General features: G+C 42.2%; 1 protein-coding gene across 1 annotated transcript in view; it reads right to left on the bottom strand.

Annotated features, from left to right (window-relative positions):
- The window catches only part of LOC131074643 (probable LRR receptor-like serine/threonine-protein kinase At1g67720), a 152105-nt gene extending 138378 nt beyond the window's left edge, over nucleotides 1–13727 (bottom strand). The window contains exon 1 of the mRNA XM_058011300.2: nucleotides 13529–13727. Within this exon, the coding sequence (XP_057867283.2) occupies nucleotides 13529–13610 (82 nt within the window). The 5' untranslated portion in view covers nucleotides 13611–13727. The remainder of the gene's footprint in view (nucleotides 1–13528) is intronic.
- Nucleotides 13728–14100: the final 373 nt, after the last annotated feature.

The raw sequence follows: 14100 nt of genomic DNA, 5'->3' as shown, positions 1-14100 counted from the left end.
AAGGCAGCCTGGAAGAAGGTGTGAGTATGGTTGCCTGTTCCTACAGTTCCCGACTTTCACCTACATGAGAGTCGGATGTTTTGAAGGCCAACCTTACATGCTACCAAGATACCCTACAGATAAAATCATTCTGATGGAGTTGGCGAGACAGTTGATGGTAGTTCCTGCAGTACAACTTGCCAACCATAAGCTGGGAATCAACATTTCTTCACACAATCCATTGCAGATTGGTCAATACTCTTTGAATACTTCATCAAGAGCCAAAGCGATGGAGACTGAACCTCAAGAGATCGAATTGAAGAAGTTCGTTGTGAGGAAAGATTTTGATTACCGAGGAATGAAAGATAAGATCAAAAGGGCTTTCACTCACGACCATCATCTAGAAGACATCTGGGTTGATCTTCGCACTAAAGAGGAAATCAGAAGAATGGATTACAGTCGGCTCACCATGGAGCAAATCATTGATCTAGATTTTACTCGGATTCTAGAAGGCATGGTAGATGATAGAAAGATCCTTGATCCAGAATACGTAGAACAAAGAGTTGTTGAAGCTCCTCTTCCTTCTCCTCAGTGGTCCAAGAAGGAATGGGACTCTATTTTTGATAGATTTCAGCCCATTCTCGCCAATACCAATGCTTGGCTGAAAAACAACAATGTCAGAACTATCAAGATCAAAGGCGGAGCGGAAGCTGATTCAGCTGGACCTATTGGATGAAGATCCGAGGTCAGGATTAAGTCCAAAGAAGGTGCCTCTTCTTCCGGCACGAGAATCAAGTTGAGAGTCAGTAGAGCTTTGGTTATCCCTCCTCTAGAAGTATCACTTAAAGGGAAGGAAAAACTAGAAGTACAGATTCATGTCATCGAAGATGCCAACAATGATACTCGTGAGGAGAACATTGCAAGATCACTTCCTTTTGTAGGTTCAGAATCTCCTCGTACAACCCTTCCCCAGTTGTCATTGGATGTTCCTATGTCTCCAGTTGACACAGATGTGGATTCTTTTTCCACTGTATATGTAAACCCTGTAGAACCGAGTACATCTACTGGTGTTAACACAAGGTTATCTGCTGAAATGTCTCATGGCAGCCTTGAGAATATTTTTGAGATAAATCCCTCTTATGTGGCCATGTCCAATGTTTCTCTTCTGGAGGTTGATACTTTTGCTTTGAACTTTTGCTTTGAACTTTGAGAAGTTCATGACAAAGGCAAGTCATGAGTTATCACCTGAGCAAAGAATTGTTGATGTTCAAACAGAAACTTCTCCTCGAGTCACAACTATGGTACAGGTAGAACATGTTCCTTCAGAAACCACAATTGTTGTCTCAAATACGAGCTCATTAGAATTATCCCCTTGGCTGAGTTCAATCACACCTAAGAGGAAGAAGCAGGAAATTTCTCCTGATATCTTTGATTTTCAGAAAGTTACAAAACTTAAGCCCAAAGCTGCAAAGAAAGCAAAAACAGTCACGCGAGTGATGGTAGACAAGGATAAGATGAAGTAGGCAGAAGTAGCAAAGCCACTAGTTGAGAAGCCACCGGATGAGATGCAGCTGCCAGACTGTAGGCTCACCAGGATAGAACTTGGTAAACAGACACATACAGATGTCATGCATGATGCCACGGATTCAGTAGCTCTCTTGGTTCAGAATTATGATGAATTACTGACAAAGAAGAATGAGCTTAAAGAGAGGAATTCACAGCTCATTATAGTAATTCAGAAGATAATGAGTTCTTCAGAGCAAGTTGATCCATTGACCTCCTCTACTTCTGAAGAATCCATTAAACAATTAGAAAAGGTTGCTCAGAAGGCTAGAGCAGTTGATACCTGGGTTGATCAGTTGATTGATCAAAGTACCCAAGTAGTGAAGAAGGCGTTGCATGTTTTGAGCAGCGTTAGAGTAACAAGAACCAAATTGAATGAGATTTTGGAAGTTTTTGAGCAGAGTCTTAGCTCAATTGAAGAAGATTTGAAGATCTGGCATCAAATGGATCAAATTAAGTTAGAGGTACTATACAACAATATGATTATATCTAATAGAAAACAATACATAGAATTTGATGAACTTTTGACAACCAAATCGTTGGTTGTCAAAGAACTCATCAAAGATGTTCAGGTAACACTTGAGATGAGTGGCGAGGTTGAACAAGATTTGCTTTCTAATTTTGATAAAATGTCTTGTAAGATTCTAAATTCAGATGGAGAGTTGCTTGCAGTAGATGAGGAACTTGTAGAGATGGTTTCAAGACTCCGCAAGGAACTAGAAGCATAACAGATTACTGTGGATTCAAGTCATAGGTTTCTGAGTTATCAGGTATTTTATGATAAAACGCAAGTTGTTCTTGAAGAACATAAAGAAGCAACAGTGAGGTATTATGATGTGATTATCAAGACTGTTGCAGTTGCCAAGAATACTTCAAGGCCCAATCCAGATAAATTGCGAAGATCGATCAACAACTTCCAATCTTTCATGGTTAGGAATGAAAAGGAATAAAGAGTGTCTTAGGACATAGTTTTTATTTTATGCATTTTGCTTTTGACAAGTTACATGTAAAGATGATTTTTGTGATTGCAAGTGTATCTTTTACTTGCACTTTTGAAAAATGTAATTACATGTTGAGCGACTACAAGTTGAGTTAGATTATGACTGTAGTTGGAATAAGTCATAGTGGTTGAGAGAATTTCTCAAGTTGGTTAGGATCCTCCCACCTTTTTCTCAAAGTCCCTCTCCTATATATACTTGAGGGAGTCTATTGTATTTCTCATATTTTTTGCAAGCAAGTAAATTCTGTAGGTTTTAATACCCATCAAGACTTTGAGCTTTATAGTTGTAAATTGTCATCTTTTGAGTAATATAAAGAAGTGTGGGATTTCAGACTTTGTGTCGAGATCTTATTTGATTCCCATTGTGTTCTTGTGTCATTGTAGGATGTATCTTTGTGCTTACTTGAAATTGTAGAAGGCTGTTGAAAAGAGCTTCACTCCAAATAATTGCAGACTTTGTGTTGAAGATATCAAGGGTGAAATTAGTTTTAGATCGTAATTTGAAAGTTGAGAAATATTGCAACACTTTGTGCTTGTGATAATTCCCATTTTAGTCTCCAAAGTGCACTATATTTGCAGACTTTGCGCTACTATACGTTGCTCTTGTTCTTAGAAGCTATTATTATAAAAGGGTAGATAGGATTTCAGATATTCAAGACTTTGTGCTTGTTATTGTTTTCCCGTCCCAGAGGAAGTGACGGAAGTCTTTGTGCTTTGAGGAAACTTTATTTCCTCTCTCATTTTGCTTTATAAATTATTGTTTTATTTATTTCCAATTGCTATTACATTTCTGTGAAGAGAAAAGAATATAGTTTTTCTTGAAAGAAGAAGAAAGACTGTTGTCTCACCCATATTAGATTAGATTAGTTAATAGATAGGGGGAGTCTTCCCTAAATTAGGAGAGTATCATACTCACACACTGTGGCTGAAACCACAATTTTGCACATTCCCCAGGTGTACAAAATTTTCAACCAACACTAATGGGATTTTTCGATGCGATCATGGACATAGGCCTTTCTCTCTCTATCGAGTAGAGCGAGGGGGGTCCCTCGAACAAGGCGTGATGTGCGAGCACAACAGTACCCTTGGATACTGATATAATATTGGGCACCCCGTGGATATACTCCTTGGGATGTTTCATGTTCGATCTACCAAACTTAACAATCCGCTTCCAACATGAAGGGCAAGAAGTTACATTAAAAGGGCTTCCCAACTGATCTCCAAAAGTAGTTTCTTGCAATAGAATGGAAAGAATTTTTAGGAAGGGTCAAGGAGAATGGGCAGCTCAGTGTATGATCCTTGACAAGTCGACTCCACAGGAGAAGGCCACACACATTGATATAATACTCATTCTTATGAAGCATAAAAGGGTTTTTAATGACATTCCTCCAGGGCTACCCCCCAAAAGGGGATTTGAGCACATCATAGAATTGGAGAAGGAAGCACAATCTGTAATCACCACTCCCTATAGACATCCACAAAAAATTAAGGAGGAAATAGACAAAAATATAAATGAATTACTCAAAATGGACCACATTCAACCTAGTTCAAGCCCATTTGCATCATGAATTGTACTTGTAAAAAAGGACGGAACAATGAGCATGTGTATAGATTACAGGGCCTTGAATAAAAAGACTATTAAGAATCGATATCCTATTCCTAGAGTGGATGAACTTATAGATGAACTTCATGGGGCCAAGTATTTCTCTAAGATCGACTTAAGGTCAGGGTATCACCAAATAAGAATGAGAGAGAAAGATGTTCCAAAAACAACTTTCAGATACCACTATGGACATTTTGAATTTCTAGTTCTGCCCTTCAGATTAACAAATGCCCCAGCTACATTTCAGTCTTGTATGAATCTTACCTTCAAGAAGCAACTAAGAAATTTTTTGTTAATATTCTACGATGACATCTTGATTTACAGTAAAACATGGGAGGATCATCTTAAGCATATTTACAAAGTATTAGGGATTCTTGAGCAAGAATCATTACATGCCAAAGCTTCAAAGTCTGAATTTGGACTAAAATGAATTCTATACTTAGGTCACAAGATCGGTGAGCAGGGTGTAAGTGTGGACGAAGAGAAAATCAAGGCTATTAAGGAATGGCCTGGACCCACAACCTTAACTCAACTAAGAGGATTCGTTGGACTATGCAGTTATTACCGAAGGTTTTTGAAAGGATTTTCAAAAATTGCAACCCGCCTCACGGATCTAACCAAAAAGGGAGTGTTTGGATGGAATGAACAAGCTCAACAAGCCTTTGAAATCCTTAAAGTTGTAATGAGCCCATGTCCCGTTTTGGCCATTCCCGACTTCTCCTTACCATTTGAACTTCAATGTGATGCATCCGGGGAGGGCATTGGTGCAGTCCTCATGCAGAATAAACACCCAATTGCCTTTGAAAGCAAAAAACTCATTACTTCCGAAAGGTTCTACTCCATCTATGACAAAGACTCCATCTATGACAAAGAGATGTTGGCTATCATTCATGCCTTAGTAAAATATAGGCAATACTTGGTTTGTGGAAAGTTTTTGGTCAAAACAGATCATAACAGCTTGCAATTCTTTTTGAAACAAAGAGATCTTAACGATCGTCAACAAAAGTGGGTAAGCAAACTACAAGCTTACAATTTTGACAGAGAATATGTTGAAGGGAAGAATAATATAGTAGTTGATGCATTGTCTAGAAGGCCCTATTTATGTACCCTAATAGATATCTCAGCAGATTGGAAGCACTCCATTATTGCGGAATATGCCAAAGACTCCCATGCAAATGACATCATGGAAGGGAATATACTAGAGGTCTGAACTCAATTATCAGCGCCCACGCTCTGGAGATCATTCCCATGTTTCAAGTGATTGTGGAACTCTTCAAGTTCAGCAGGGTGCAAATCTCATTGATAATAGTTCTATCTCAGATTTCAGCAGCGGCAAGTTCTCCTCAGCAGTCCAACAAGTCCAGCAAGAGAGACATTATTACAGATTCTTCTGAGCCCTTGAGTCTTCTTGTAAATGCTGACTCAAGCTACTTTGTAGCCAATTCAAATGAGACACCAAAACAAATTTTTGAGACACCTCCTCTTTCTAACCAAGAGTGGACTGAAGTTAAGAGGAAGAAAAAGAAACCTTCCCCTCAAATGACACTAAGATTGGCCATGAAGGGAAAGAATACAAAAATGTAATCAAACCAGCACAGCCACATAGGATGGTTGGTAGATTCGTTCTTTGTCGCAGCAAGCATTTTTCCGCTTGCCTTTAGCATAGCATAGGTTTTGTTCTTGTTATTGGCAACAGTAACCATTTTAATTTGGCCCTAATTGACCTTTTATGTAATAAATCCCCAGCTGGAAACCATCTGGTTGCACCCCTATTAGAGAGCTGATGCTTTTCTTATTTTATCATTATTTTATATGGGAGTGGACCCCATGTCCACAACTTCTTACGGATCAAAAAAAATTCTTCAAATGGAAACTATTTTTGTGTGGCATAAGTGTTATCTTTGCATTTTGCTTTAGCAGATCATAATATCTTTATTATATCAAAGAAATCACTCTGGATCGTAACCTTTAAACATAAACTGAAGTAGATATCATGCCATTCTTTGAACCAGCTTAATCCACATCTTTCTAGCCACTCAATATGATAAAATACTTAATTATAATATGTTAATCAACTTTATCAGGCTTGGTATTCCTGGTGCTCAACTATATACTAAGTGCAGTCAAGCACCTTTCAGCTGTCTAAACTATCTACAGCTGAACTATCTACTCACTAAAAATATGCTCATTTTGTTGTTGTAGCCTTTGGGCCTTTTTTTTCTGTTTCTAATTTTATATGTATATTGGAAATGAAAACCACTAAATTTTGTTAAGTTGTGTGTCGATTCATATGTGAATTCTCAATTCAACTCTATTGTTAAGTGATATGGACCATGGTTTTACAATGAATGTGATCAATGCCTTATAACATGGATAATTTAAAATATTTTTATATTTTATCTATTTTTCTAATTGTTGTTCCCTACTATCCCAAAAAAAGGCCTCTGTCCCCTGCTGTCCCAGAAACATGTTCTCAAGTTTTCCTGCCATCCCCAGTCCCAAAAACACAGTAGAACATAGCTTTTTCTTGCAGTTCCACTTATCTCACTTGATTGATCTGATTTGTATTAAATTGTTTCGCCAATTAATTGCCATCGAAACATTTTTCTCATTCTGAATTTGCTGCCAAATTTTGTTTTCTCCAAATCGTTCAAGTTTCCTGATGTGCATACAATCTCAATTTTCAATATAAAATGCTATCATAAGTTGGGCATTGCAGCTTTTCTTTTGCAACATTTGGAACTCTCAATTAAACTTTAATTAGCAAGTAACAAAAATAAAATTTCATTTTCAATATTGTCTTAGTCAATTGTCTGTTATACACTTCTGAAAAATAGATAGCATTTGATGCAGAGTGTATTTGGAAGTTGGTTGACTATTCTGTTCCTATTTGTGATCAATATCTGTTGGCGGCAATATTGTACATGAAAATAAAACTAGTTAATTAAGTTGTAATTGTCTTCGGTAGTTGGCAACCGCGGGGTGGTAGTTGCGGTGCGACGGTTGGCGCTCACACCCCCTCGGTATCTTTATATACTTCCGAATGTAACTTGTGACAAAGAACGACTAGGAATGGAATAACATCTCTTATATTGCATCTGATATCTATGGCATTATTATTCTGCATTCCGTGTTTTATTTGTGTACTTTAAGTTATTCACACTTGCTTTAAGTTATTCACCCAAGAGGGTAAACATTTGGCGCCGTTGCCTAGACGTACTCGAGAACGGAAGACGCGAACGGCGCACGGACACGATGGGCCTACCCGTCAGTGAGATTAACCCAGAGGCCGACGACGCGCAAACGGAACAATCTTCGTGGGACGCAGAGCGTGATGGCAAGAGGCAAAGGGGAAATTGAACCCTGTAATAATCCCGACACAATGTTGAGATAAATTGTGGCCGAAAGGAAAAATAATTAAAGTTTTGTTTTTTTTTGTGTACATGGCGTGTGCTTGCTATGTACGGAAATGATTTATGCCCAATATATTAAATAAAGATAGAAATAAAAAAAGCAGAAACGGACGAGTGGGAGGCCGCGCAGAGGGCCTTGATTCTGGAGCAGCAAGTAGAACGTAGACGGAGGCTGAGGCAACTTGCCGAAGGACGACCTGCCGAAGGGTGGCCCGAGGGGAACCAAGGAGGTGTCACGGAGGGTGCAGAAGCCTACGGAAATTTCTACGCGTTGCCAGAACACCGTAGGGTGCAGAGCCACGAAGAGTTTCTGAAGGAAACAAGGTTAAGGAGAGATCTAGTCAAAGAGACCTGGGATCGGTTCAGAAACTTATCCCTTACACCACAAAGTGAGGATCACCAAAGGGAGCCAGGAGTGGGCGCGGGTGACAACGAAGGGGAGGATAACCGTACGGTAGGTGCCACACTCGGCAGGCAAAACACCGTACCTCCAGTCACCCACGCAGGACACACCATCGGCATCGGAGGGACCGGAGGGACCGAAGGGACCGGAGGGACCGAAGGGACCGGCGCAGGGGCCCAGACACAGCCACAGCCACCTCCAGGAAGACGACCCCCATCGATGGGGAGTAAACAAAAACTGCCGAAGTTCAATGGCGACCGGAAGGAAGATCCCGTCCGCCACTGTCGAACGTGCGAAACCATATGGTCAGCGAACGGTGTTACCGACCAAGACGAATGGGTAACACAATTCCCAGCAACCTTGAGAGGAGTGGCCATAGACTGGTACTCAGATATGGACAAGGCCAAAGTCGACACATGGCCCGACCTGAAGAAGGAGTTTGGGATAGAGTTCCGCCTCCTGAGAGATGACAACAAAATAGTCACCGAGATCTATGGAATGAAGCAGAACAAGAACGAGACTGTTCGAGCCTATAGTCGACGGCTGAAGGAACTATTGGGAAAAATGGAGAGTCAACCAGCAGATGGGTTGAAAAAGCGATGGTTCGTGGAGGGACTAAAGCATTCCCTCCGAAAGAAGATAAAAATTGTTCCACCTACATCGTACGAAGGCGCATACAATAGAGTGATGGATCTCAAGAACGAGACCAAGACATCGAAGAAAAAGAAGAAGGATAGCTCGTCCGAGGAGGATGACTCGTCACAGGAAAGCAGCAGCGACAGCGAGGCTGGCAAACGGGTGCAAGCGCTCCAGAAAGACATGAAGCGAATGAGGAGGGAATTAAAAACAATGAGAAGCACCGGTCGGACCGAAGGGGACATATGGTGCACTGAGTGCAAAGAGGAGGGGCACACAAAGCGTACTTGCCCGAAGAAGGCATTCTGCGAGATTTGCCAAGTGATTGGACACTCCACCAAGGAGTGCCCATACAACATGAAAACCCGGAATACGCAAATGAACCAGGTGTTGTTCACCAAGTAGGCCACAACGTCCGCACCAGCGGGTACGGGCCAACAAGCGAACAACAATGCAACCTCAAGAGACTACTGAGATAACCGGTGGGGAGGACGAAACAACAATAACAACAATAACAACACAAGGAGCCGGATCCAATACGACTCCAAAGGTCGACCGATGGTACAATGCAGAGCATGCAGCCAGTGGGGGCACTTTGCCCGAGACTGCCCGAAGGGAGAGGCCACACAATATTTGTGCAAATGGTGTGGACCGGGAGACCACGAAGAGGCCACCTGCCTGAAGTCCGGCGTCAACTTGCTCAATGTCGAGGAAACCAAAGAAGAGGAAGTGTTGGCCGTAACCCGCGCCCAAGCCAGACACACAATGTGCCCAGACCTGAAGATGGAGAAGCGAAGGGCACGAGAAGCACGGGAAGAAACTGAGAAAGAGATACGAGAAAGGGCGAAGGCGAAGGGTACGGCGAGTACTTCCAGCCGACCGGAGGCGGAGGATGCTATACTAAATCAAATTTTAAAATTAAAACTGGAGGTGCCTGTGAAGGTACACGACCTCCTCCAGACGATGCCTCAATTACGAACGACGTTGCTAAATAATCTCTCCCAACCACGCACCAATACCAACCACCGCACAGATGTTCCTGGGGGGTCTACAATAGACCCCATGCTGCTGCCAGTTAACACTGGAAGGAACCCGGCCATTGTGGAGATGGGTATCCTTGGCACCATTCTAACCGATGCCATCGTCGATGGTGGATCAAGAGTGAATGTTCTTCCAGAAGAAACCTAGCGGAAGCTGGGGAAGCCAACGTTGTGGCCATCTACATTCAATCTGCTCGGAGTAGACCAGCATGGAATCAAACCCATCGGGACACTGATGGGCCAACAAGTTACCATCGGGACGCAACCCTTCATACTGGACTTCGTGGTAATCCCACTAAAGAAAAAAGGGTATGATGCGATCTTAGGGAGAGGGTGGCTGGTGGCAGCCAAGGCCACCCACAACTGGAAGAAGAACACTCTGTCTATGGAGAATGGAGGAAGGAAGTTTATCATAGACCTCGGGACACAGTTGGTTAGTGAGGAACTGGCATCATCTTCGGAATCGGAGGGTGAAGGAGAAGGCAACCTGAGGAACGAAGGACGGGGCTGCAGGGAGCCCAACGACGAAGGGATTCTCAAACTAGGAGAGTGCACCGAAGATGAGACAGGGTCATTGAATGGGCTCTTCCACTAGCAGATGGAGGATTACGAAATGTTCCAAAGCTACAGGTTCGAAGTAGAGGAACCAGAGCAAGTAACAAAGGAGGTGTACCTACCAGAATACAAAGAATATTGGAAGGGAGACGCCCCAAACCTCGATGACGTAGATAATCCCAAGATCATTTGTGTGGGCAACAATTGGAACCCTGTGTGGAAGGTCGCAGCCTTCAAAATCTTTATTATTTTTCTTCTTCTTATGTACGGGAAGGAGACCGTGGTCCCTGTAGAATTTGTGGTTCCAGGTCTTCGGATGGCCATCGAAAATAGACTTGCCACCAACGGGTCCAAATTGAAACCCTACCACGAGAAGCGCGCAGGGGACCCGAGAGGCCGGAAGGACACCCGAGAGTCCGAAGGGGAACCCGATAGGATGGAAGGAGACCGAAGAGGCTGGGCAGGTGACTTGAGAGGCACGGGACCAATGCGGGAGACTCTTGGGCGAGGAAAACCGAGAAGGATGAAGGGCGATCCCAGATACAGGGGACCCGAGCCGAAGACTCTCTAGACAACTAAATTAGGAAATTATAAAAAAGAAAAAATATTACGGCTATATAGGTCCGTACGGCAGTTGACTGTACGGCTTGAAATAAAAAAATAAAAATAAAAAGTCACGGCAGAACACTGTACAGTGGGACCACCGTACGTGGACCACCAGCGATGGGCACCACCGTCGTGCGGTGGACACCGCCGCGGGTTAAAGCCACGCAAACTAAAAGAAATAAATAAAAACAAGGCCGCACAGCCCCGCAAACACAAAACGCGCAACGCACGCAAGAAGGGAACCCCGCACCACGCAACCCCCGCACAAACAAACACATAGCCGTACGATGGAGGGGTGTTGACCGCACGGGAAGGTGGCCGTACGATTGGAGGTGTCAGTGTTGTTGTTGACCGTACGGGGAGGTTGTATGGTTGGGGTGCCATCGGGGACATTACAGTGGAAAACAAAAAAAAAAAGGCGACCAGATTTAAAATCATTCGATGGAGTTTGGAGCCAGGACACTGGAAATTTAGAGTGGAGAAGAAGGGTTTTTGCATCTTAAAATATCACAGAAAATGATGTGCGCCATGGACTTTCGTATGGTTCTGAGGGTTGTAAATTGGTGTTGGCAACGGGGGCGCTACCCCTCGACCCCGCCCTATATTGCGACAGGGAGCGCACCTGGGGTGCTGCCCCCGGACTCCGCGAGGGGCGCTACCCCTCGACCTCGCTGGGGCGCTGCCCTAGACCCCGCGGGGGCACTGCCCCTTGACCCCGCTGGGGCGCTGCCCCCAGACCCCCAGTTTATTTTTGTGCCACAGTACACTTGTTGGAGTTGGGCGAAGGGCATTAGAGATGTCACAGTAAGTGTTGTGGTTGTCCGTACTGTGAGAAGGAAGCCTAAAGCTAAGCATTGGTGAGGGAAGGCGTTGCGGGTTCGCGCAATCGTATGACACCAGAGAGTTATTCAGTTCAGTTAGCAGCCTTTGGGGAGTGTGATGGAGGATTTGAGGTGTCTCGTAGCCTTTGTGATAGAGGGTTGTGGGCACCTCCAGGCATGAATGATACACTTTGAGGAACTCGGATTATGTCTCGGCTGGACGTGAGGTTGCCTTGGTGGATGCATAGAGGGCTCGGGAGGAGCTGACCACCAAGTTGGAGGCACAGTAGTAGCATGAGACTCGGCTCAGCATACCCAGGTGTTGGATGCCGAGAGGGCAGCGCGGGTGGCTATCAAGGACAAATTGGCTAGGGAGATAGTATCATTTGAGTAGCAGTTGGTGGAGGCTAAGACTGAAATGCGTGTTTTGCAGACAAGTTTGGTTTAGGCACAGGAGGACTGTGATGTCGAAGGAAGCAATAATGGTGAAATCCGCACTTGAGTATCGGATGGTAGCAGAAAAGGGTTTTCAGGCGAGGACGCAGCAGGTGTATAAGTTCCAAGCTCGACTGGCATCAGCAGTTCTGTTTAATGTCATCTCTATTTTGTATTAAGTCGTCCGGAGACGACTTCTTTTCTTTGGGGGGGGATGATGTTGGCGGCAATATTGTACATGAAAATAAAACTAGTTAATTAAGTTGTAATTGTCTTGGGTAGTTGGCAACCGTGGGGTGGTAGTTGCGGTGCGACGGTTGCTGCTCGCACCCCCTCGGTATCTTTATATACTTCCGAATATAACTTGTGACAAAGAACGACTAGGAATGGAATAACATCTCTTATATTGCATCTGATATCTATGGCATTATTATTCTGCATTCCGTGTTTTATCTGCGTACTTTAAGTTATTCACCCGAGAGGGTAAACAATATCTTCCAAAACTTTGAGTTTGTGATTTGCTACATAAGCAAACTGTTCCAACATTGCATCATCGTATAACATGTTTGGAGAGGTTGAGAAAAAAATAAACTTAAAGAGACCCTCCAATAGTAAGTTCTGGATGCAGGACTCCCGAATGGCAAAGTTGGCTGTCGCTCTTGTACAAGCACATACAACGATGGAATGAATGGGTATAGTAATTATCACATAGCCTAGCAAGCTGAATAAAAAGAATGCACTGCAAATATAATAATTTTATTGTCAAAGTTGCTTTTTTCTTGACAATAGATCAAGTAGTGTAATCGAAAACTTCAACTTTAATGATTAACGGAATTCACGGCTTTTTCCTAAAAACTATTCATTAAAATGTTGTACTTCATTATTTAGAGGCCTTGAGAGAAACTAAAAAGACCCTACAATAGTAACTTCACGATGCAAGTCTCCCTTACAACAAGCTAAGCTAGCTAAAGACAACATTTTTATACAAGCACAAAAAAATGTGCGTGTTTAGATGGGCAACAATGATAGAATGAATGCATATAGAAACTATTACATAGGCTAGCAATTTGAATAAAAAGAATGTTTTGTGTTTGCTGTCTAGCAATTTGAATAAAACGAATGTTTTGTGCTGTCAAAATTATTTCATTTTGGGGATAAGACTATTAGATGTGTTTTTAATATTAATGATTGACAGAATACAGAGAAAGAACTAATACGACCAATGCTTTGTAATCAATACTGCAAGAACCTACATCCCCAAAATACCACACTCCACCAGCTGTTTACGACTACCGAATACATGCAATTTTCCATAAACTCTTCCAGACAAAATTGTACTAGATTATTTACCTGGACTAGAATACAGATGTGGCTAATTATAACATGAAATCTCACAGAAGAAGTAGAATAAATAAACCCCGATCTGCTCTGAAATATAATGTGATATGATGAGGAAAGAAATGTTACAATTTACCTGGCTTCTGAGCAACTGAAGACATAATACTTCCACACAATATAAGCACGATAACTTCACCCACATCCATATTGAAACGCATTCAGCAATGCCTGCGGCTGCCTGTGCCTTACTGTTACTCCTTCCTGTGCATGTGCCTTACTGTTACTCCATCTGACTATGAGAATGCCACCCGCTTTATTCTTCAACATGTTCGACATCTTTCTTTTCTTTTCGTCTTTATTTTATTCTTTTCCCTCCTTCGCCACTTCCCTCATTTTTAAATTGCAAAAATGATTCTTTTTGTCTCCATCCTTCACTTTATTTGTATTTTTGAAAAAATTTAATTGATTTTGGATTAGATTTTTTTAAACAATTAAGTGTTTTTTATGTTTAGAACATATAAGTGTAATGGTGAAGATTGTATGTTTGAGGTTTATTTAATGTTTTGAAACAATTTTAATTAGAACATTTTAATTGTAATAATTAGTTTATATGTAGCATATTTTTGTTTGAGTTCAATTTATGACATTATCATATCTTTATATTATTATCATTGACTCTCGTTTTTTTTCCTAGATCATTATTCATCA

The sequence above is a fragment of the Cryptomeria japonica genome, chromosome 4, assembly GCF_030272615.1.
Source record: "Cryptomeria japonica chromosome 4, Sugi_1.0, whole genome shotgun sequence".
Taxonomy (NCBI): domain Eukaryota; kingdom Viridiplantae; phylum Streptophyta; class Pinopsida; order Cupressales; family Cupressaceae; genus Cryptomeria; species Cryptomeria japonica.
Note: the sequence above shows the minus strand (reverse complement) of the source record. Positions and strands in the feature narration are given on the sequence as shown.